The sequence below is a fragment of the Coloeus monedula genome (assembly GCF_965178545.1).
Source record: "Coloeus monedula genome assembly, chromosome: 19".
In the NCBI taxonomy this organism is placed as follows: domain Eukaryota; kingdom Metazoa; phylum Chordata; class Aves; order Passeriformes; family Corvidae; genus Coloeus; species Coloeus monedula.
Window position 1 is genome coordinate 4,787,361 of NC_138799.1, and position 24,596 is coordinate 4,811,956.

The 24,596-nt window shown below is 50.2% G+C and overlaps 2 protein-coding genes across 2 annotated transcripts; one reads left to right on the forward strand and one right to left on the reverse strand.

Annotated features, from left to right (window-relative positions):
- Positions 1-2,996: 2,996 nt before the first annotated feature.
- On the reverse strand, positions 2,997-5,422 carry GALR2 (galanin receptor 2; the record flags this gene model as incomplete). The annotated part of the gene is made up of 2 exons (XM_082294288.1): positions 2,997-3,777; positions 5,082-5,422. The coding sequence occupies 2 exons, from the start codon at positions 5,420-5,422 to the stop codon at positions 2,997-2,999; spliced, it is 1,122 nt and encodes a 373-aa protein (XP_082150414.1).
- A 3,770-nt stretch (positions 5,423-9,192) lies between these two features.
- Positions 9,193-23,938, forward strand: SRP68 (signal recognition particle 68). The gene is made up of 16 exons (XM_082294254.1): positions 9,193-9,367; positions 11,212-11,278; positions 11,795-11,908; positions 12,751-12,946; positions 13,668-13,750; positions 13,966-14,075; positions 14,410-14,492; positions 14,740-14,880; positions 18,207-18,305; positions 18,590-18,654; positions 19,523-19,682; positions 20,325-20,419; positions 20,660-20,789; positions 21,206-21,281; positions 22,111-22,163; positions 22,600-23,938. Exons 1-16 carry the CDS (start codon positions 9,220-9,222, stop codon positions 22,825-22,827), a joined length of 1,848 nt encoding a protein of 615 aa, XP_082150380.1. The 5' UTR covers positions 9,193-9,219; the 3' UTR covers positions 22,828-23,938.
- The last annotated feature ends 658 nt before the right edge of the window (positions 23,939-24,596 follow it).

The following is a 24,596-nucleotide window of genomic DNA, read 5'->3' on the forward strand; positions in this document are numbered from 1 at the left end:
CAGAGTCCCATTTCTTTGTTGTGTATTTTTTAGTGGCCCGTGCTGGGGGCTGTGCCAAGGTTTGGGGGTGCTACCTGCTGCCTCCTGATACTGGGGAGCAAATTTGGCAGAGGAAGTGTTTGACAACAAACCCACAAACCAAAATAACTTCTCTAAGTTATAAATCTGTGTATAAATCTTCCCTAGTGATAAATTTGTGTGGAAAGCTCACTGGAAAACTCATACTAACTGAGCTTTCAGCCAAGTATCCCTCATCTTCCTGCTCACTCTTGGGCTTGATGGGAGCTGAGTTTAGCCTATTCATTTTTCACTTCCAGTTAAATATGCTTTTCTTAAATTTTAACTGGAACATGGGGACTTGTAGTGCTCTTAATTTAAGATAAAACCTCCCAAGGGAATTGACTAGGAGCCCATTTCTCTCAGCTGGGAGTGTGTTGAGTGTCAGCAGGTCCTGATGCTCTTGTCTTTTCCATCTGAGCCTGATATGCCCTGTTATTTGAGGGGGAAAGTAGCTTCCCCATATGGTTTTGTGTTGGCAGAAAAACCTTGTGTTTGCCCTTGGAAGGCTCATCAAGGCATGGGCTGGGTGTGAGGGCGATGGTTTCCTCCTCAGATGAGCAGGGACAGTGTCAGATAAGCTGGAGGGTGCTTTTTTCTCTAATTCTGTATATGCTGTAACCAGTGCAGTGATCCAGCAGCTGGCCCAGGCTTCACTCTTACAGCCTGCAGACAAGTGAGAGCCAGCAGATGGGTGAGGATCCATAAAATGAGGAGAGGGCTTGGATGTGTCACAACACAGAGGCCTGACTTTGTGAAAGCCCTGACCATGCTGTCTGACCATCACCAAGCCCCTTTCTGCTCCTGGAGAGGGTGAGAGCAGCCATGTGAGCCATGGTGCATGTCAGAGGGGATTTGGGGGTGCTGGAGGCAGATCCTGCCCCCAGCCCACTGTCACCCTTTGGGACCTCATTGCTGAACAGTGACCAGAAACAAGCAGGTGCCAGTGGTGCCCATGCCCTGGGAGAGGGGCCACGGTGATGCTTTGGGCTGGGAGCTGAGTTAGGGTAGGGCAGGGTCAGCCGTGGGCCTGGGAGGCTGTTGGAAGGGCTGGGGTGGGATGGGTGGGGGAGCAGAGTCAGTGTCTCCTCTGATGCCATGAAGGGACAGGGGACACTGCCAGCACAGGGACCTGTGCCCTTGGGCAGTGCAGAGGCGGTGGGACAACATCTCCATCCCCAAGGTGAGCTGATAACCGTCCAGGAGAGTGGATTGAACCCCTCGGTGTGTGTGGGATCCATTGGAGACAGATCCTGCAGCTCCCCAGGCAGAGGTAAATGAGGGCAGGAGGAAGATAAGGCTTTTAGCTGTGTTTGTGCAGCTGAGTCAATGTTTTCCCTGGCTGTGAAGGGTTGAGGGGGGAGATAAATGCAGATGTAATTAATGGAGCTGTTTATATGCTGCTCTCTGTGACTTATGCTGGGAACAGGACTAGACTAAATATCACCATTACTGATAGGAGGAGGTGGCCGATTTATGGCCCTCTCCCCACGGAGAGGAAGATCTGGTTATAATAACACTCAGCAGGGGAAAAGAAATGTTTTACAGTCAAAAGCTTCTTAAGCAAAAAGGCCAAACACTGGGGCTGGGTGGAGGAGGGCTGTGTCAGGACCAGAACCCCAAGGAGAGCCAGGGTCCTGGACAGAAATATCCATCCCAATCCTGGGGAGCTCTGCCGTGGGGATTCACCACAGTGAAATCTGTGCAGGCAGACTTAGAGCCTCTGGAAGTTTATAGAGACCTGACCTTCATGGGGGCTGTTGCGGTACACACCTAGGAATTGCAGGGATGCCCAGCACAGCTCATCCCAGCTCCCCAGCACTTTTAACACCACCTCTGGCTGTGCTCTTGCCACGGGGCTTTCAAAAGGGTGAATTGATCCTAGTCCAGTGATGCTCTTCTGGTAAAAAAAGAAAGATCTTCACTTAAAGCCCTTGGCTGGTGGCAGCCACAGGGCTCAGGCACCTGTTGGAGCCTTTGCAGGGTTAGGAAGTGAGGGTGTGAATCACAGCAGCCTCTTGTGGGCAGGTACAGCTGCAGTCAGCGGCTGCAGTGCCATTCCTGTGCTGCAGTGCTCCCCCTCCAGGGATGTGCTCGGACATGACCCACATCCTCCATCCCCCCGCAGCTTCCCTGCACCCAGCAGGTCCCACCACCCCCAGCACCTGCCTCTCCTCCGCTGCAGCTGTGGGGCTTCTCAAGGGAGCTGGACACGGCAGGTGGGATGGAGGGCCTTTATTGAGGCTTGCCCAGTTTGCTGGGCACTGCCAGCTCTCACACAGCCCTGGCTGTCCCACCCAGGGGAGCAGTGTCAGTGCCCCGCTCGTCTCCAGGAGCACCTCACCTGGTTGAGATGCTGAGCTGTCCCCAGGCTGTCCAAAGGCATTAAAATCCTTCCCCTACCATGGGGCTGTGGTCCATGGCTGTGCTTCCCTGGCAAACAACCTCCCTCCTTGCTGGTCCTTGGTGACCTTCTGTGCTTTGCTCCTGAATTCTCCTGCCTGAGCTGGGTTTGTGTCCAGCGCTGCCCTGGGACAGCGCAGCTCCTGAACCAGGACACAAACCAAAACTTTCCAAATGTCCCTAGAAGTGCACCCACTAACTCCAGATGCTGTGCTGGTTGGAGGGACCAGAGCTTTCCACAGGCTCTGAGTGTAGATGCAACAGAGAGTCCATCCATGACAGGGTAACGGGTGTTTATACATGGCAGTGGATTTTTGGGTTTGATCTCTCTGCTCTCAGCAAGTGCTTGGTGGAAGCAAATTCTGTCCTTGGTTGGTTCTTGGCTGAGTCTGTATCAGCAGCATCACTGTTATGATATCTGGATGCATTTGAATGAAAAGGGTTCAACTGGACCCATTTCAACCCAAAACGTAGCCCGGTCCCAGGCCTGCGATGCTGCAGGATACTGCAAAGCCGCGGGGTGGGAGGAAGCTGTTCTAGCTGATGTTGAAGGTAACAGAGGAGCCATCTGCTCTCTGCTGCTGTCCCACCAGCTCTACCTCCTCCCAGGGCTGTGCGGGAACCCTGCAGCGCACGGCGGAGTGGCTGGGCAGGGCTTCGCTCAGCTGGCTCACCTCGCTGAGCTCTGCCTCCAGCGTGCTGACTGTGTTGGCAGCCTGGGCCATGTGCACCTTGTGCACTGCCTTCTTGTGCAGGAGGCAGCTGAAGATCTTCTTGAAGCCCTTGCGGAAGCGTTTGGAGACCAGGGCGTAGACGATGGGGTTCACACAGGAGTTGGCGTAGGAGATGACGTGCGAGAGGATGCGGAGCACGTACGTGGAGTAGTTGAGGGGGAAGTACCCGAACCACACGCAGAGGATGACCAGGTGATGGGGCAGCCAGCAGAGGCAGAACAGGACAGCAACAATGATGATCATCCTTGTGACTTTCCTCTTGGCCTTCTTGGACTCCGACATGTCTTGGAGAGGGTCCACAGACCGCCACAGGTAGCGAATAGTCCGCATGTAAGTGAGGCTCAGGATGAGCACGGGGATGATGTAGCTGAAGATGAAGGTGCAGATGTCCATGACCTTGCGCTGGGAGATCTCCCAGATGGGGTGGCAGACGGTCAGGTTGGCCAGCTGGAACTCCTGGTAGTAGCTGAGGTAAGGGCCCGAGAAGATGAAGGAGAGCCCCCAGATGAGGCAGATGGCCAGGAGGGCGTTCCTGGGCGTCCTCAGCTCCCTGGAGTGCAGGGGGTATCGTATGGCCAAATACCTGCACGGGAAAGGGAGAGGGACACAGCTGCAGTCCTGGGGAGGGCACAGAGAGAGCACCTCCAGGAGCAGATTGGAGAGAGGGCAGAAATGATGGATTTGAGCTTTCCAGGGCAGTTAGTCACACAACTGATTCCCTGGTGCTTCTTAGGGACCCTGTGCAGCACAAAGGATTGAGGAAGATTCTGTCCCTGGCCCCATCCCATCACCCTCTGCTCCTAGCAGTGGTTGTGGGGACAATGGGGATGGTCTCATTCTGTCCCTCCCCTAATCCAGCAGACCTTCACTTGATCATCACTGTCTGGCACAAGTGATTGGAGCAGTGAGGATACAAAGGCAGGAGCAAGTCCCCGGGATCCCCAGACTCAGCGTTCCTCGTACTGGCACACGTGAGAGCACATCTCCCTTTTTCAGTTCTGTAATTAGCTGGTCCATTAATTAATCTGAGGCTTGTGCAATCCCTCCCTTGGTCAACATGTCTGTTCCCTCCTGCTCCATGAGGTGCAGGGGGAGAGGCAGTCCCTGGATGTGTTTTAGCTCCTGGGGGTGCTGTCAGCAGCCAGTGCAGTGCCATGCTGGGATGGCAGGACACATCCAGCCTGGCTCCAGGGCCCCCCAGGGGACTTTCCACATCCCATCTCGTGGGTTTTGGGCACTGAGTGGAGCAGCACCAGGAGCTCCCAGCCTCTCACCAGCCTTGCAGAGGCAGGGACTGAGGTAAAGCACAGGCAGGAGCAACAGGCTTCCCAGCAAAACCCACCCTGGAACAGGCTGGGATAATCACTGGGACAAGGGACAGCACTGGGACAGAAAGGGGCTGCTTGCTAATAGAAGGGGAGGGTGAGAAAATCAGTGTCTCAGCTCAAACACGGCAATGTTTTCCCTCCTCAAAGTCTGCCTGCTTTGCTGGGGGCTGTTGGGAGGGAAGGGGCTCTCTCTGTGCATCCCAGGAAGAGCCAGAGCAGCGCAGGGACTGAGCTTTGCTTGTCTCTTATTTTTCATTCCCATTTCACTGCCAGAGCCTGTGGACAAATCCAAGTCCTACAGCTTCTGGGTCTGAAAGCTTCCTCCAGCTGGGCGCTGGGGCCAGGGCTCTCCATCCAGCCCTCTGCAGGACCTCATACTGGGTGGTTGCACTTCCTTGCACACATCAACTGGGAAATGCTCCTTGATTCCCCCAGGAGTCCCGGGAGACCGCAGGAATCAGGATTTAGCTCCAGGGGATTTTGTCCCCTCTCTGCCCATGTGGGACCCAGAGGAAGGGGAGCCTCAGGGTGCAGGGACCCGCCCTGTTCCCTTTCCTACCTGTCGAGGGAGACGGTGGCCAGGGTGAAGCTGCTGGCGTACATGGTGAGGTAGATGAAGAAGTGGACGGCCTTGCACATGAAGGGCCCGAACACCCATCCCTCCAGGGTGTAGATGGTGGCTTGGAAGGGGACGCAGAAGAGGATGAAGCAGAGGTCGGCCACTCCCAGGTTGAGGATGAAGAGGTTGGTTGTGTTCTTCACCTGCCCATTGCGCAGCAGCACGGCCAGGACCAGGCTGTTGCCCACTGTGCCAGCGAGGAAGATGACGAGGTACACGAGTGGGATGATCACGGATTCGGGCTGCCAGCCCCCCTCGGAGCTCGTCAGCGAGCCGTTCATGGCCGGGAGTGCACGGACAGGGCTGGGTGGGGGAGCGTGCGTGGAGAAGGCACCAGGGGGGGCACACAGGGTGAGGGGGTGCACAGAGAGATCAGTGAGGAGCGCACCAGGGATTGCACGGGAAAGGGGGTGCAGGGAGAGCACGCTGGGGAGCACAGAAGGAAGGAAAAGGAAAAGGGGGTGCAGGGAAAGTTCAGTGACGAGCGCACCAGGGATGCACAGGAAAGGGGTGGACAGGAAAAGAGGTGCAGTGGGGAGTGCAGCAGGGATGCAAAGGAAAAGGGGGTGCACAGAGACCACGCTGGGGAGCACAGAAGGGATGCACGGGAAAAGGGGGGTGCAAAGAGACTACAGCGGGGAGCGCACCCGCGACGCGCGGAAAGGGGGAGAAGGGGAAAAGGGGCGCACGGGAGATGCACGGGAAAGGGGGGGGGTGCACGGGGAGCCGGCGGGGGTGCGGGGGAGCCGCAGGGGGAGCCGGGCGCCCTTCACCTCCTCCGGGGTCTGCGGGAGCCCGCGGGCGCTCGGGGCGGCTCCGGCGGGGCGGCTCCGGCGCTCTCCGTGCGCCGGCGGAGCGGGGGGGCCCGGGGGGCTCCGGGGCGCGGCTCCCGCCCGGCCCCGCGCATCCCGCCCCGGGGAGGGGATCCCGACCCCGCTTTGCCCTGGGATGCGGTAAAATGTCAGTCGGTGCTGTTATCCCCCGCGAGGGGCTGGGGCACCCCAAAAGGGAGCTGGACACCCAAAGTGAGGCGTCTGCGGAGCCTCACTTGCGGGGGTTTTCTTATCGCCTCCCCCTTCAGTAGTCACTGGAAGAGGGTTTGTTCAGCCCCAGGGGCTGCAGGGCTGGTTTTTAGGAATGGGGGTCCTCGTACTGCGAATGTGTCCTCATTGTCCAGCGGGCAGCTAAACCCGTGCACCAAAACACCCGCGGTGAGCCCCAGTTTTCAGGAGAAACTGTGTTTCTCCCCACGGCTGGAAGAGCAGCTGATTCACTGCAGCGAGAACAAGTATTTTTCACGCCGTATCTTCTTTTCCTGCAAAACTGCCTTTTTGTTCCTGCACAGATGGAAGTCTTGGGACGGGCCGGTGCATTCCGCTCTTCGAGGACTCTTCGTCTGCCCCCACCCCGGACTGCCTTGCTTTGCTCCTGAGGAGAGAGAAATATCTAATGCATCGATTACTCCTGTAACTAACCCGCTCCACAGCGTCTCAGTTCTCTTAATGGGCGTTCAGAGCTGATCCTGCCGTGCTGGGAGCTCTGGGGACACTCACAGCCCTGCGACATTGCCTCCACAGGACACGGAGCCCTTTTCACCCTCGGCCGCCCACGAGGAGCCCCACAAAACCAGCTCCCGTTTGGACGAGGTACGTGGGGAAGTGAACAGACCACTTCGGTGTGAGGATGCTCCGTGTTCCCGATGACATCCCACAGGGAAAAGCGGGCAGTTAGGAGCAGCACAGCGGAAAACCGGCCACCCCGCAGGGCTCAAGGAGTGCTGAGGCACAGAGCACAGCTCTGCCTGCCTCTCCTGATCCCAGGCTGGCCACCTGCCCTCAGGTGATGTGCCACATCCCCAGCCACGACCATGGAGGTTGCTGGGACAACTCGTGGGGAAAGCCTGGCCACAGGGAGGTTTTACCCTGTGGGAATTGCCCCAGTTCCAGGGAGGTTTCACCCAGTGGGACCTGCCCTGTGTCCTCAGACACTGCAGGGCACTGGCATTTGGAGGATGGCACCGGTGGAGCTTTGGTCAGCCTGCAGAGAGACCGGGTCCACCCTTACGCTATAGAGTGAGATTAAAGGGGGAAAAAGCGAGGGAAAACACTCAGTTTCTTCTCAAATATCAGTGAAACTCGCAAGTAGCAGGATACAAATAAATAGCAGCAAAATAAATTCTTGTCCTGAGACATAGACGGGTTATTCGGGCAGGGGTGCAGGAGAATGATCCAGATCCCCAAAAGCAAGATCCTCTGGCCAAAATCCATAGGAAAAGGCACGCTGTGGAGCTCCCAGCCCTCACAGGCTGCAGGGCTGGCTGGCAGAGGGATGTGAGTGCCTGCAGGCCGTGACTCTGTGGATTTACTCTCTGCAGCAATCCCTGTGACACCAAAGGCAGCTCAGCCTCGCGGCAGGGCTCCCCTCCAGGCTCTGCTCCGTGTGGAGCTGCAGGTTTGTGTGGTCCTCCTGTCCCTCTGCCCTGGGGGAGGGCAGAGCCAGCCCTGCAGGAGGAATCCACGCAGCCAGCCTGCGGCTGATGGTTTTATCCTCCTGTTTCCAGATTCCACAGGAATCCAGAGGAGCAGCAAAGCTTTGTGCCGGTGAACAAGAAAGGTGGTGTGGCAGAAATGTGCCTGTGCCACATCTGGTGGCCGGCCTGACACAGGAATAGGTCCTTTGGGATGGTTTTTTGGGGCTCCTGAGGGTGGGTGCTGCCGTGCCAGCCTAACCCGAGTCTGTCTGAATCACCAGAACGAGAGAAAGGAGCTGTTGTTTGTAAAATAGGCCTTAACTGCTGTGCCTGCTTAGTTCAGCATCATCCTGGAGCACAGTTTGTTTCAGATAGGGAATGAATCTTTGGGAGATGCATTTGGAGCCCGGAGCAGACAGGAACAGTTTAAAAAAGAGTTGCCACAGCAAGCTGCAACTTGAGGACATGGTTGATTTTTATCTCCATTTTTTTTTTTTTTTTTTCCCCCTTTGAGCTTTCCTGTCTATGAGAGGAAAGGAGAACTTTGAAATCAGGAATAACAGATCACAGCTGAGCATTTGGAAGGGGAGAGGAGCCAAATCGCTTCTTGCAGTATGACAGCAAAGTGCAGCCAGGCAGGCAGAGCCCAGGGCTGGCAAAGATGGGTCTGGGGGCACGAGCCCGGTAGCAGCAGCTCCTGGAGCAGTTTGTACTTATATGTTTATTTGTGTTTATGTAAATATTACTATTAGGTGCTCAAATAAGTTTGGTGTTTGTCCCGAATGAGCTATTAAACACCATGTGCAAAAGGACCTGGTGTGAAGTGCTTAGACCATGAAATCACTCCAGGATTAGGTGAGATGACAACAGAGTCTCTTTTTTATCAGGTTTATCAGAGTATCTTCTTTTATCCACCCCGGCTGGAGGTGGGAGGTTTTTCGGGCTTGGCCTGGGGGAATTTAAAGCCCCTCTCCCGAAGGGCTGCCCAGGGCAGCGGCTCACAGGTATCCCGGGAAGGTGCAAAGGGATGGATGGAGAGGCTCCCCCGGGACTGCCACAGCAGGAACAGCATCGCCAGGTGTGGGGTCACCCTGGGGCTGGGCTGGGGAGGCCAGGCTGGGGGGGATGGCCCCGGGAGCTGATTTGGGGGTTGGGGGGGTCGGTTCTGGGATGAGCGAGCGGGGCAGGGTTTGGGGCGGTGACTCTTGCGGCTGATTTGGAGGTCAGTTCTGGGGTGGGTGGGTGACCCTGGGGGCTGATTTTGGGGTCAGCATTGGGGGGGTGGCGCTGGGGCACAGCACTGTGACGGAGCTGGGCGGCTCCGTCCGGGATGGATGAGCGGGACAAGGGCGCACGTATCCAAACCTTGGGTGACGCCCAGCCTCGGGAGGCGGCCGGGATTCCCCCCATCCCCCTTCCCCCTTCCCGAATCCCCCGATCCCGATCCCGATCCCGATCCCGATCCCGATCCCGATCCCGATCCCGATCCCGATCCCGATCCCGATCCCGATCCCGGCCGCCCCCCCCGGTCCTCCCCGTTCCCGGCGGCCCCCGCGCGGCCCCTCGCGCCGCTCCCCGGCCCGTGATGCCCCGCGGCCCCGGCGCAAGATGGCGGCGGAGCGGCAGGCAGGCGGCGGCGGCCGCGGGGCCGGGGCGGAGGAGAACAAGGAGCACAAGGACGGCAAGGACAACAAGGAGAACGAGCGGCCGGCGGGGCCGCAGCCCGGCGGCCTCGGCGACAGTCTGGGCCTGGAGAGCATCCTGCGCAGCGGCGGCGGGGGGACGTGGCAGGCCCGGCCCCGTGGGCGGCGGGGGGGACGTGGCGGCAGCGCGGGGCCCGGGCGGGCAGGGACGGCGGGGACTCCCCTTGCTCCGGCCTCGGGCCCCGTGCAGGGCCACCCCGGAGATGCGGGCGGTGTTGACCTGGGCCTGCGTGAGGGTTTGGATAAAACGCGTCAGCCTGGCTTTTCCGAGTTACGGAATTATCTGTGCTGCTTCTCCTCCTGAACCGCTGGCGTCAGTCTCCACAGCGGAGTTGTGTGCTGGGCTCTGTGCTTTAGAATAAGAGCAGTATCGTGAGCTGCTCGTGGTGATACTGTAGCTTGAAGTGAGCAGTAATAGGTAAAAAAATCTTTAACAGGCGCGCTGAGGTGGCAGACTGGCTCCTGCAGATTTAGCGCTTCTAAAATCTCGGCGTGTAAAGCTCGTGGGGTTTTTGTAGGTGAAACTTCGATGTGAAACTAGTCCAGCTGCGCAGCTGTGATGGGGCTGAGTTTTATCTTCTAGGTCAGAGGAAAACCCGAGGGAAATCAGGTTGCAGTTTTCCACGTGGCATATAGCAGGTGTTGTGCAGTCAGTAACCGTTGAGTAAGATGCAGATATGGCAATTGCCCTGGTAATGTTGGGAATGTTTAAGTCAGTGAAAAAAATTTAAAAATTCATGGGCTATGAATTCAGCAAGTAACTGTGTAGGATAAAAGAGAGTCCTAAGAAAATCTTGGGTAGACAACAGGGATGAGGAGGGCTGTGTTGAGACATTGCATTTCGACTTGGTTGTTCTGCAAATACAGAATAATTCAGTGTAATAACTATTGGTGCAGGTTTTTAATACTTCAGAGACTTTCTTTTAGGTGTAGTCCCAAGAAAACACCTTGATAGACACCTGGCATTTTAAACTTTAAATGTTTGGTTGTTTCTTTAGGTATAGTAACAGTGGGGCTTTTGTTGGGGTGGTTGTACAGTCTCTGTTGTGGGATTTTTTAAAAGGCTTCTTGATGCATCTTAAAAGGGAAATTTTAGGATGTGAATATATATATAGCACAGAAATTTCTTGTTTGTGTTGAGATTTTATTTCACAAAATAACCTGCCTTGTAAACGGAATGAAAACCATCAGGTCTACTGGAATGTGGCATGATTTTGTTTGGTAGGAATAACTGAGGGAATAAAGGAAGTGCAGATAACATTGAAGGATGCAGAGACTGGATGGCAGTGATGAAGTGGGGGTGTCATGGGGCAGTACTTTGTGTCACAGGTATTTGTTACTAGAAATGTGCTGAAAAATTGAGAAAATCAGCCCCCTGAGTTATTTCCAAAAGCCCTTTTATGAGGTTCTGTGCTCTGTGGAAGCTGTGCTGGGCAGGCAGCAGTGATTCTGTTCAGGCTGGTTTTATCCTTTTCCTGGGAGAGGGGACGTTTCAGGGCAGGAAAGCTTCTCTCTGCCTGAGTTCTGCCGGTAAAACTGTGTCACAAGCGTGGCTGGGCAGTCAGGTGTGTTATCCTGGATGGGTCTGTTGGCACAGCTGCTTATCCCAGAACGAGCTCTGGGGACAGCAGCACTCCCCTGGATGTGTAGGAGGAGGTGCTTGAGGTTTGTCTTGGTCTCTGCTGACAGTCAGGAGCTCTGGAGTGAGCCACGGACTCATGAGGTGCTTTAGAACCATCAGCTCCCTCAGCTCTCTGTTTTTAGGAGGTTTTGGGGTGCCCCACTGTTCGAATTGCATTTGTTTAATGGGATCTATGGGGTTCCCTCCTGTTATTTTGGGGTGGAAGGAGGAGCTGGTGCCAGCTGCACTGTGAGTGTGCCTTAACACAAGTCGCAGTCCTGCAGATCGTGAAGGAGTCGCAGCAGCAGCACGGCCTGAGGCATGGGGACTTCCAGAGGTACAGGTGAGTGTTGGGAGCTGCTCCTGGGACTTGGCTTCACTTCATTTAAAGTGTAACCCACCTGTAGCAAGTAGCAAAACCCATCTGCCAGGTGAATACCCCTTACAGGCTGTTGCACCTGAGGCTATGTGTGCTGATCTCCCTTGGCTGTACTGTGCTATGGCTGTGCAGATTGGCTTTTGCATCTCCACTGCCCACAGGAGCTTGAGTTCACACCTCCCTTATAGTCACTGTACCCTCCAGAACTCGGTCTTCAATAAACACACATAAAGCAGTTAGTAATGAGAACATCACCCTGATTTTTTCAAGGTCATGCATAACTACACGTCTTCTTATCTTGATTTCTAGTAATTGCTGCTTTACAGGTAGTTCTAGAGCTACCATGTCACACATGGAGTTTTAGTTGTTAAAACATTGCCTGGCACAAGCTTCAGCCTTTTTTTTTTCTGTTTGGATAGAGCAGTAAACAGAAGCAAAGTTGTCCTTTGGCCAAACTGACTGTGGTTGTCTTTTCTTTAGGGGTTATTGCTCCCGCAGGCTGAGGCGGCTCCGCAAAACTCTCAACTTCAAGATGGGCAACAGGCACAAGTTCACTGGGAAGAAAGTAACTGAAGAGATTCTCTCAGACAACAGGTACAAGGATTGGATGGAATTGAGAATTCAGTATGTTACTGAAGAGTTTCTTTCAGTAATTTCTGTTTCAGGTGGAAAACTGTTCTGTGCAATATCATCCAAAATAATTCTTTTCAGAGATGTGTGTTGTTGATATTAATAAGAGTTCAGGCTGTAGTGCAGGTGCAAGAGACACTGCTCAGGTCCAGCTTCAACCAGTGTGATAATCAGTAAATTCCTATGACATTAAAGAAGAGATGCTTATTCAGGTCTGTTGCAAGATAGCCATGGGAGTTCTGGTAATGTAAGTGATGTAGCCAGCAAGGTTGTGGTTGGAGATGCAATCCCTTCCCTTTGAACAGAAATACTGCATTGCAAGTTTTACTTAAATCTTCTAAGTTTGACAGAATGCTCATCTGACAGAATGTGTGGAGAATAGCCAGGATTTTGGGCTCACTTCCCATCTTTTAGGAGCGCTTGAAATGTCTCCTTCTCCCACCTTTTCTTGTGGGAAAACAGCACATGATGCTGCTTTCACCCATGTTGTTAAGAACATATTGAACCAGTTTGAAGAGTGGCCTAAAATGATAAATCCCTTGGCTTTGCAGTGTCTGTGGTGCTACAGAATGATACCAAATTCTCTTCCTCAGTGGGGTAGTTACACTTCTGAGTGAAAAACACAGCAGAAACCACTCAGGAATAACAAGACTCTCTGTGCTTAGAACGTTTAGAAGTAAAAGCATCTGCCTAACCAAGCTGAACTTCTGCTAGCGAACTTTGCAGACGAAATGGCAAAGAGTGGTGGTGATGGAACTCTTGTCTGAGTGTCGTTATTCTCCCATGGATCCTGCTGTGCCCTGCAGGTATTTGCTGCTGATCCTGATGGATGCAGAGAGGGCCTGGAGCTATGCCATGCAGCTGAAGCAGGAGGCCAACACGGAGCCCCGCAAGCGCTTCCATTTGCTGTCGCGGCTGCGCAAGGCTGTGAAACATGCTGAGGAGCTGGAGAGGCTCTGTGAGAGCAACAGGGTGGATGCCAAGACAAAGCTGGAAGCTCAGGTAACCACTGATACTTTCAGCTTGTTGTACAGCAAAGGATGAACAAGAAACCTTTGGATTTGGGGTGAAGAAATGATTACTGTCTCTCAATAGATAATAGAAGTACGAAGAATTGAGGGTGACTAAGATGGTGCAACACAGCCTAAGAAACTGCTTGTCTACTGTTACCTTTTTTGTTAAATGTGCTGAAGTAGCCACCTAGAACACAAGATCTGGGAAAACAGCAAACAACTGTTGTGACCTCTCTGAACAAGGGGCTGCAGTGCTGTACTCAGTTAATTAAACTGCTGTTGTATAGCATATTGCTGGGAAAAAAGTTTTGTGACATCAGTGGGCCATTGCATAACAAGCCAGAAATATCTTTGCTTTAATTTCTGAGCAACCTGGTCTCGTGGAAAGTGTCCCTGTCCGTGGCAGGGGGGTTGGAACTAGATAATCTTTAAGCTTCCTTCCAACCCATTCCATTTTGTGATTCGATTTTGTGATTGTATTTTATGATTCTGTGGTTCCTTAGAAATGTAGCAGAGTCAGTTAAAGGAGAAAAGGTAGGTAGCTGTAACCTGTCATCCAAATCAAATCAGTTGTCTTCTGTGGGAAGCCCAAATGAAAAGGGCAAAGCTTAGTCACTCACTGCAGGAGTCACAGCAGCCTTCATGCTGAAGGTGGCACTAATTAGGCTGTTGATGGTGGGGAGATGACCTTGCTGTTGCTCTGTGTGCAGGCATACATGGCTTATCTCACCGGGATGCTTCGCTTCGAGCATCAGGAGTGGAAGGCAGCAATGGAGGCTTTCAACAAATGCAAGTGAGTCCTTTGCTTCACCAGCTTCGTTCAGTAAATACTGTTGGATCACTTTAGTTACGTACAGCACCTCTGTGAGTTGTTTAGTTAATTGTGCTTAACTGGGGGGTGCTACTGAAGAAACAGCATCCTCCAGAGCAGAGACGCAAACTGTTCCCTTAGGATAGCACCTCCCAAGTGACACACACTGCAGTGTTAGCATTTGTCCTTTGCTGTAGGACCATCTATGAAAAGCTGGCCAATGCTTTCACAGAAGAACAAGCTGTGCTGTATAACCAGCGTGTGGAGGAGATCTCGCCCAACATCCGCTACTGTGCCTACAACATTGGTAAGGGAAGGGGGGGCTCATCTGTTCACAGGAAAGCAATATTGATTTAGTTAAATCCTGGTCTAAGTGACACCGAGGCTGTAGTATTTGGGGCAAATTCCACACGTGTTCTGGGACAGTTTAGCAATGGAGAAAGGGCCTCATTTCACAACAGCACCTGTGGTTATGTGTGGAAAGACGGATTAACAGTTTGTGGTAGCTTGCCTGTGAAGTCAGAATGAAATTGCAGGTTTGTCCCTAAATAGACAGAATAAACTCTAATGATTAGTTTTTGTATATGAAAGTAATTTTAAAGTCAAATGAAAATGTGATTTCAATTTGTTGATTCTTTCAGGTGACCAATCTGCCATGAATGAGTTGATGCAGATGAGACTGAGGTCTGGTGGCACTGAAGGTCTTCTTGCAGAAAAACTGGAGGTAATTTACTTGCATGCTTTAACTTGAAGTACTCATTATCACTGTGCTGAGCATGAATATTGCTGCAGCAAACCATTCAAGAGCTAGAATAGAACAGAAGTGAGTGAGCAAGCCTAGGCTCTGTGGGAAACAGCACTTTCCCAAAAAGCCCTTTGATTTCAAAATAGTCAAGTCTGACATGAATTCAGGAGGTTCAGTTTTGCATCCCTGTAAGTTCAGGCTCCTAAGCTCAGTGTGTTCTGTGCAGGCACTGATCACCCAGACTCGGGCCAAGCAGGCAGCCACGATGAGCGAGGTGGAGTGGAGAGGGAGAACTGTCCCAGTGAAGATTGACAAAGTGAGGATCTTCCTGCTGGGGCTGGCTGACAACGAGGCAGCAATCGCTCAGGTAACCCAGCAGCCCTCTCCATCCTGCCCTTCTAACCATCCTCTTTCCTTTTGTGCTAAAAGCTATCTGAGCTAAAAGCTTTTGAGTAATCTTCTTTTTCAAACTTGGGGCTGGAAGGCTAAAGGTAAAAGTGGGAATACTAATTATAACCCAAAGCTGAAGTGTCAGCTGGGGATAGCTCTCACAGGCTGCTGAGTGGGGTAGTCTGGGAGATCTGTTCTGAGTGTTCCTGCTCCTTGGAACATTCTGTGCTGCCTTTCAGCAGCAGGGTCATAACCATTATTATTAGTATATCACTTGGAAATGAAGGTTACATTTTTAAGAGTAACTGGTTTTGAGTTATTCTTCTAATTTCTTTAAGCATCTTGCTCAAATGCTCCAACTTCAGAGTAGCCAAAATAAAAAAGATATGTATTGACCATAGGTTTTTCAGCCATTTACCAGGTGTAGCAGGTGCTATGTGATTTATTCCATTCTCTTATTGCCTTATGGAAATCTTCAAAAGCAGGAAGTGGATTAATAAATGTCAGGATGTAAATCAATTTCACATGTAATGGTTCTGAAACACTTCATATAATCATAGAATATCCTGAGTTGGAAAGGACAAGGATCATCGAAGTCCAACTCACTGGAACTTGCAGTGGCACATGCTGTGCATGTCTTTAGTATTGTAGTCGAGTTTTCCACAGGTATTTTTTTCCTTGGAAATGGTGACCACATGGGGTATCCTGCTTTTCAGTGGCTGCACACACACTCAGAGTTTGAAAAGGCAGTGAAAGGATCTTAAGTAATAACTGTTGCCACTAAAAATGGGATTTTTCCAGCATTAAAAATCTTTTATCACCAGGAGAGTAATGATGATAAATAAAAATATAAATGATAAAGCAAAAGCCCTACAGAGGGGTAAGACCAGAGCAAGGGTTAGTGGTAAGAAGAGTGTGATTAGGATAAACAGGATGTGGCTGAGTTGGAAACCTGAGTGTTACCCACTCTTGCCACACTGTTAGGAATTGGATGTTGCTGAATGGAATTGGTTTCAGGAAGCACCTAAGTGTGGCCAGCAGGTGGAAGTACAGCTCGGAGTTCAGTGTTCCCTCGTTTAACTTCCATCCTGGCAGCTGATAGTTGGACTTTTTCAGTTTGGTTGCTCTCTAAAGCAGTGGCAGAACAGCTGGAATTTGTTCTCATCTTGCTTTGCATTCCTGGGAAGCTCTGACTAAACAGAGGAGTTGAGTGGACTGGTGAGAGCTGAGCATGCAGCAGCACTATTTACATTCCCAGAGGGCTAAAACTTGCCCTTTTGGCAGCACTTCTGTAGTTGTGTCAGCTGTGATGGGCAGTCCAGCTTCAGCTGAATGAATTGTGCTTCCTGGGATCTTTGGCACCTTTCTGCTCATCTTTACTGAGCTGAAACCCTGATGTAACAGCAGTGCTCTGCAGGGTTTAATTAGAAGTAAAACCAGTCTGTTTTGTGTAAAAATGGAGTCTCCCAGTGCAATTATCCTATTGCCTTTGCTGCCTTATTGGTAATGGGAGGAACAGAACAGGTAAGCCAAACTGAAACAGGAATCCTGGTTTAAAATTGCTTATGTCAGTCCTTCTGTAGATTTGAAGGCGTGACTTTGAGGGCCCATTGGCTCTCACCAGGTAGAAGTGACAAGGCTGCAGGGCAGCATGACACAGGTGTGCTCCTACCTGGTATTGCCTCAAGGATTCTGTGCTCATCTCTAGATTGCAGCAAAAATGGGTGGTAATAACTGTCAGAGATGTTACACAGTGGTTTAGACCAAAGAAAAACTGACAGCTGAGCACTCCACACTTCTGGAGCTGGGTTCAGTGGGATTGGTTTCCATGAACCCTCTAACATGAACCTGTGCAGTTCTGTCAGGACAGTTGAATCACCTGCTGTAGCACTTGTATCTCAGCTCTATGATCTGATATCTCCCAAATCAGAACATGTGTATTTATGCATAGAATCAGCTTAAGGAGTTTTTGCTTGGAAAGGAAAGCCTTTGTTTCATTGCAAGGCCCAGCCCTTGCCCTGTTTGTGCCTGAATGATGATCTGGCCATGTCTGTTTTCATTTTTGTGCTTACAGTGAAATTGCTGTGCTGCTCTGGGTGAGGTTGAGAATGCAGTCAGACTCGTCTCTGGTTATTCTCAGGAGTCAGTCCCACCTTAAAAATTCTTGCAGCAAATCTTAAATTAAAAACAAAAACAGAAAAACCAAACCCAAGAAACTGCCTTCATCACAGGATACCTGAGGCTTTGTGAGGGAGTAAAAATAACATTCCTGATGGGGTTTGTAAATGTAGGAAGTGCAGAGGCAGAGAGCATAGAGCTGTACAGAAGATAAACAAGTGAGCATGTTTTTAGACAGTTTTTTATTCATTTGGACAATTGCAAATTTATTGCAGCAAAGCTCATCTTACACTGTCACATGACATGGGAGTGGTAGAACATGGTGCTGGTGCTCTTGAATCCTCCTTCAATCCCTGAGGTTGAGGTTTGCTTCTGAGTAGTTTTTTCTTACTGAATCAGTGAGAGTCTTGCAATCCCCACCTGGTTTCCTTCTCAGCATCTGAATGAAGGCTGAGTTTGAGTTTGGGAGCTTGTTTAATTGGGTACATGATATGCCAGTAAATTAGGCAGAGATCAGGCTTCAACTTGTTTTTGAAACATTGTTTTCAAGTTCTGGTTTTGGGGCAGAAGGCCAAAAGCTGCTTCACTTTTTTTAACAAAACTTACGGCGACAGCAGAAAAGCGCTCGGTCACTCCTGCTGCTAAAATATAGGGTTACTGTAAAAAATGCTTCAAACAAGCAAGTTATTTCCACTGTGAGCATTGCTAGAGTGGGAGTGGAGGGAAGATAATCATCTGCATGTTCTTACCACATGGGAAAAATTAAATCAGCATAACAAGAGCTGTCTGCATTGGTAGTTTGCCAGTTCAGGACTGCTCAGCTCTTCTCCTGCTGGGCCTTTCCCACAGTGCAGTCCAGCCTCAGCTCAGGGAGCAGTGCAGGTGCCATCCAGGAAGGGAAGGGAGTTGCTGGGAAGGAAGGTGGCTGGTGCAGGAATGAGGCCATGGGCTGTGTCTGCTAGGCCTTCACTGCTGCTAAATTCTCAGCACTGACCCCATTCCCCACCATTTCTGGCAGATTTCCCCCAAGAATGCGTTGCAGGCAGGCACACATCGGAGTCCTAACTACCCATGGACCTTAATGACATAATTTGGGAGAAACTTTTGTTTCATTTCCTCAGTTAATTCATGCATGATACAAAAATTTCTGATTTCTAATCTGTCTTGAATCTCCTTTGCTTTTAGGCAGAAAATGAGGAGACAAAGGAACGTTTGTTTGAGTCTTTACTCAGTGAGTGCAGAGATGCCATTCAGGCTGTTCGGGAAGAATTGAAACCAGACCAGGTAAGCAGCAAACATCAGTTTCTACTTCCAGTGACACGGTGTTTCCTTGGGGCTGATTTAGTGTTAAACTTGCTGGGATCTCTTTAATAAAGAGCTGCAAAATTTGAATTTATTCTCTTCAGAACTGGAGTGGAAGAATAGCAGTGGAGAAGCCTTCCCTCTCTTTCCTAGAAGTCTGTTACAGCTTCCATGGTTTACCCAAACCTTGAGTTCTTCTGTGGTTTTTGTCCCTTGGCTGCCAGTTTTAAGTAAATCATGCAGTGTTTTGTCTCCATTGCCCACAGAAGCAGCGAGAACACTCTCTGGAAAATGATTCTGGGAAGGTGTCCAACATCCAGTACTTACACAGGTAATAGGCAAACATTGCTGCCAGTGCTAGTGTGAAGAAACCGTGTTCTTATGTCAAGATTTTATTTTTGTTTGGTTTGTTTTATGGGGTTTTTGTTCTGGGCCTCTGGGATCCCAAAGGATGACTGTACAGATAAGGATCTGATTGGGGCAGCTCTGTCAACATTTGACTCGAAGACTCTCGCGTCGACCAGTTCAGAACACAGAGTAACGTCCGAGTAGCTCTGACAGTGCTGATGGGATTTTTCTCTCCTCTCCTCTCCTCTCCTCTCCTCTCCTCTCCTCTCCTCTCCTCTCCTCTCCTCTCCTCTCCTCTCCTCTCCTCTCCTCTCCTCTCCTCTCCTCTCCTCTCCTCTCCTCTCCTCTCCTCTCCTCTCCTCTCCTCTCCTCTCCTCTCCTCTCCTCTCCTCTCCTCTCCTCTCCTCTCCTCTCCTCTCCTCTCCTCTCCTCTCCTCTCCTCTCCTCTCCTCTCCTCTCCTCTCCTCTCCTCTCCTCTCCTCTCCTCTCCTCTCCTCTCCTCTCCTCTCCTCTCCTCTCCTCTCCTCTCCTCTCCTCTCCTCTCCTCTCCTCTCCTCTCCTCTCCTCTCCTCTCCTCTCCTCTCCTCTCCTCTCCTCTCCTCTCCTCTCCTCTCCTCTCCTCTCCTCTCCTCTCCTCTCCTCTCCTCTCCTCTCCTCTCCTCTCCTCTCCTCTCCTCTCCTCTCCTCTCCTCTCCTCTCCTCTCCTCTCCTCTCCTCTCCTCTCCTCTCCTCTCCTCTCCTCTCCTCTCCTCTCCTCTCCTCTCCTCTCCTCTCCTCTCCTCTCCTCTCCTCTCCTCTCCTCTCCTCTCCTCTCCTCTCCTCTCCTCTCCTCTCCTCTCCTCTCCTCGCAGTTATTTGACCTACATCAAGCTGTCCACGGCCATCAAGCGCAATGAGAGCATGGCCAAGTCCCTGCAGAAGGCCCTGCTGCAGCAGCAGCGCTCCGACGAGGACGGCAAGCGCTCGCCACGGCCGCAGGACCTCATCCGCCTCTACGACATCATCCTGCAGGTAGTGCTGGAAAAACACTTCCAGCTCTCCAGTCTAGCCAGGCAACTTGGCTCCAAAAGGTTATTGTAGAAATACAGCAGTGCAAGTGAATGCCATGAAGTCTGAAGGGCAGCTGAGTACCTTCAAGTACCTCAAAGATGTTCAACATCTGCATGAAACACAAAAAAACCCTCTTGAATGGGTGTCCTTTGTTGTGCACTCTAAAACAGTTTTAAAATAGTCTTTCTTACTCTTACACAGCATGCTTAGAGCTGCCTTAGTTTCTGCTGGCCAGGGAAAGTAGCAGCTAAAACTACTTGTTCTTCATAAGCAGGTTCTCAGTTTCTCCCTTAATTTTGCAGTTAACTGAGGGAGCCATGTGAATGGGAGAGGGAAATGCCTTATGAAAGAATTAGTTCATGGGAAATCTAAGGAGTCTTTGTCCTAATTCCTGTTTGTGTCAGGAAGTCTGTCCTGAGGGCAACTTGCACAAGTTTCAATGAGAGTCCGTCACAAGGTTAGAAAACTGATAATTAGAAAACTGGAAACTATTTCCCTGGGAGTGTGCTGTTGACTTGTCAGAAGGGGCAGCTTTCTCTTAGACCAGCAGATTCCAGAGGAAGGCAATGCCTGCACTTGTTACTCTGACTCTCTTTTGCACAGAACCTTGTGGAACTGACACAGCTTCCTGGCCTAGAAGAGGACAAGAACTTCCAAAAAGAGATTGGATTGAAGACACTCGTGTACAAAGCTTACAGGTGACTGAGAAACAGCCAGGTTTTCTTCAGCCCACATGACACCTTCCAAGGTTGTAATTCCAAAGCTCTGTGTGCTGTGCAGGCCTTGATGCAGTTTCCTTTCTCCAGTTTCCTCTATCCTTTTGTTCCTAAAGGGAAACTGCCCACTGCTACTTAAGGATATCTCCTGTTGTCAGCCATTTCAGTTGGCAAAAGGTGTGGATAACAAACACATCAGGAATGAACTCTTGACTGTTGCAGGTGTTTCTTCATTGCCCAGTCCTATGTCCTGGTAAAGAAATGGAGTGAAGCCCTTGTGTTGTACGAGAGGGTGCTGAAATACGCCCGCGAGGTTCAGTCGGGAGCTGGAGCTCACAGGAACAGCTTGAAGGTACGAACCCAGTCCTGAAGCTGAAGTTTATGAAGCAGCTCTGTCCCACAATTTATTGTTAATTAGGTGCCAGGCCATTACGATTCAAGACTGATCTTTAAGTAGGGAGAAGGGTAATGTTCATTACAGCAGAGACTTTCTAGGGACATGGGAACACTTCACCAGGCTGCTCGATTGGAGGAGGGACAGACTTGCACCAGCTCCAAAGCAGTTTATCACTTTTTCTTACCTGTGCATTTTCTCTTTTACAACTTCTGTAATGCCTGAAGCACAGTGCTGTAGCTTTTCCCCTTCTGGGAAAGCTTATCAACACTAGGAGTTAATTTCTTAGTTCTTACTTCATCTGGTTTTACCTTTGCTCTGACTCTTAGACTGGCACACTTCAGGCTCTCAAATTATTTTCTTTAATGCTCTAGGAGCTGCCTGATGTTCAGGATCTCATCACTCAAGTCAATGCAGAGAAATACTCCTTGCAAGCAGCAGCTATTTTAGGTGAGTAACACAGCTATAGTAGAACTCTGCTCTAACGTATCTCAACTAAAACCCCTGAAGCTCTTTCATTCCTTTTATTTAATTTCTGAAGTTCCAAATGTTTTTCCACTTCACTCTGACTCATGCAGGCTCTGGAAAACTATTTTTCCCCTAGTTCTAGGTGCCTGTAGTGGTGTGTAGTGCAGGTAGGCTGGCAGCGACTGGACATTGGCATCTTGCTCTCTGCCCAGAGATGTTAAAACCCTTCCTGGGGATGTGCACCCGTTTTGGGAACCTGCACAGAAGCATTTCAATTTTTTGCTGCAAACACTTTGGCCTTACTCATCCCAGTTTTGCCTGGCTGGGTGAACTACTGAGAAGAGGGGGAGCAGTGATGTTCTCTCTGTCAGTGCCAGCCTGGTCAGCAGAACTTTTGGGGATGGATGAACTTTGCGATTTCTCGGGCTGCTGTTTTTGCTGTGCCTGCTGCTGGAAATCCAGGACAAGGAGTGTGTTGCCTCCTTTCTTGCCTTGATGTTGCTTTGACAGACCCCCCTGGGGTGTTCTCATCATCTTCTGCTGTGTGCTTCACTGAGTCTGTGCTGCTTTCCAGAGCTTCTCTTGACAGTGTGAAGGAGAAGCTCCACCACTGCAGGGCTGTGTTGACCATAGATGAGTGTGTGTGGTCCTTACTCTAGAAATCAAGTTGATTCTGCTGAAAATACTGTCTTGTGCATCCCAGAGAGCAAGGATCATGGCTAAGCCTGGAGCACAGCTGCTTCCTGAGACAATCTTATTCTACACCAAGGTCAAGCCTGTTATTCTTACCCCCTTTTGTTCAATTTTGCAGATGCAAATGATCCTCATGAGACTGAGTCTCCATCTCAGGTCAGGGATGGCAAGGTAAGAGCCAAGAGCTCAGGCAAATTCCAGCTGTGCTCTTAATGAACATCACCTTTATCCTGTTACCTGAGTGTTTCTCACAGCTTAAGAAATGTCACATTGGTCAGGATTTGGTCATGACTGATGTATTTAAGAGATGTTATTAGGCTTGGTGCTGAGGGTACCTGACACAGTGGGGTAGGAGCTTGGAGGCTGCTTGCAGCTTCCAGTGTGGCAGTTTTCTTTATTTGGCTTTCTCTCTGCACATGAGGGAGGGTTTTCCAGAGGTCCTGCAGCTGTGCTTTGACAGGGGATTAAATCATTTTCAGGGTCCCCAGAGGCCTCCCAAGGGAACTTGAGCTTCTCTTGTCTCAGTTGCTGCTCAGTCCTCTTTGCTTGTTTGACCCTTGTGATGTGACTGGAGTTTAATTCGTGTCCCTGCCTCGGTCTCTTGCAGCCACTGTCAGAACGGTTTGAGACTTTCTGCCTGGATCCTTCCCTGGTCAGCAAGCAAGTCAGTCTCGTGCACTTCCCACCAGGATTCCAGCCCATTCCATGCAAACCCTTGTTTTTTGACCTGGCCCTTAACCATGTTGCTTTCCCACCTCTGGAGGACAAGGTGGAGCAGAAGGCCAAGAGTGGCCTCACAGGATATATAAAGGGCATTTTTGGATTCAAAAGTTAACCAGGACCCCCCAGAGGAACAGAGGTTTTATTCTGTATTGAAGGAAAAGCTCCAAGAGGTTCTAGGACACAAATACCTGCACCTGAAACCAACAGAGGGAAGTTTCACCATCTTCTCCCCTGTGTCCTGTGTTTATGTCTATGCACACACATTCTCTCCCAGTGTATTAAAAGACAAACAATTACTCAGAAACAAACATACACTATAAATAGCTGAAAATAACCTGGAGCACAGAGAAATTCCTTTCTGCTTGGAGAAGCTTTGTGATCAGTGGCCTGTTCAGGGCTGGTACACATCTACTTACCCTGGACCAGGGTATAGATACAATTTGATTCCTCTCTCTGCCCCATTATTTGACACTATAATTTGGTATTTTTGATCTAGAAATTGGGGTGTAATTGGGAAACACAGGCAGAAGTAGATGCAGAACTAAACCAGCAAGGTGAGGCTCCCACACAAAGGCTGTGGAACAGTAGCCAAGGGGGCAACTTCTCCTTCCCTTTAAATTCCCAGAAGTCTCTATATTTTTTAAGAATGTAACACTGAGAAATGACAAAAGAGAGCCTCTTTCCGTATCAATAAGGATGGCAAATGTCAAATGTTGATGGTTACTCCTGCTGTGGTGGTGAATTTGTACTCTGGGCCAAAAGCACCCTTCTTTATTCATACACACACTTCGTTAAATACCTAAATACAGTATAGAACCTAGTCCTAAAAGGATTTTCCTGGGAAAATAGCTTCATGGGTGGCTTTAGAAATAGCTGCTTGCTCTTCTTGGGAAGTTGGGTCTTTTGGTGTTTGTTTTGTCTCTGATCTAAACCTTGCCTGAAAACAAGATGATCTTTTTCTGGAGTTCATCTGTTGTTTTGTTTCTTGTCCCTGGTCAGTTCAGCTACACCTGAAAAGAGGGATAAGGAACAGGAGACCAGTAGGTTTGTGAGTGATAATTCATCTCTGTCATGCCAGACAGCTTTTTTTATAAAGCACCCAGGTGCCATGGGGATGGGCACTTTGAAAGTGCAGATAATTTCATAATTGTGATCAACAGGAAAAAATCCCACAGCACATGGGCAGAACTGTTCCTAAATAAAGCATTTGGAAGTTTCCACCAGCACTGTGTGGGTTTTCACTCAGCCTGTAGCTGGCAGGTGAAGCAACAGTTTGTTCTGGTTGTCTGGACTTGGTGTTTTTTCTCCTTTTTTAGGCATTGGAGTTAAGGTTGGAAACAGAAGGACTGTTATTAATGACTGGAGTTTTGTTGTAATGGGAATTTTCCTTGCAAGGTGCATGTCAGATGAATGGGGGGGAATTAACAATTCCCATTATTTTATTATGAATGTTCACTTTGTTCCAAGTTGACCTGATTTGTGAGTCCTCAAAGTACAGAAGGACGCTGTACTTAGAGAGGACTCTGTGCTCAGAAAGAGGTGGGAGGAGGAACTTCTTGTTAGTGTTTAATTTTTGCAACATGGAAACAATGGAATTTCTGGTGTCGTAGCCAATTCCCTTTGCCTCTGGATTCCAGGGGCATTTTACAGGGGAAAGGGAAGTGTCCAGGTGAAAGAAACGTGGAAAACTTTATTCATCAGATGGCAATTTCTAGAAAATTTGGTCTTGACTGGCAGATTTCTCTTCCCCATAAAGCCAATTTCCTTTTAGACAAGGAATGGCCCACAATGACCAGGCTCACGTGGTGCCTGTGTCCAGCTGAGCTGCTCTTCTCAGCTTTTGGATCAAATCACTGAAGTGTTCTCTTTTGGTTTGCACCA

Coding starts and splice junctions, on each gene's coding strand:
- SRP68 (XM_082294254.1), top strand. CDS start 9,220: ATGGCGGCGGAGCGGCAGGCAGGCGGCGGCGGCCGCGGGGCCGGGGCG. Junction 11,279..11,794: donor GGGGACTTCCAGAGGTACAG/GTGAGTGTTGGG, acceptor TCTTTTCTTTAG/GGGTTATTGCTCCCGCAGGC. Junction 11,909..12,750: donor GAGATTCTCTCAGACAACAG/GTACAAGGATTG, acceptor TGTGCCCTGCAG/GTATTTGCTGCTGATCCTGA.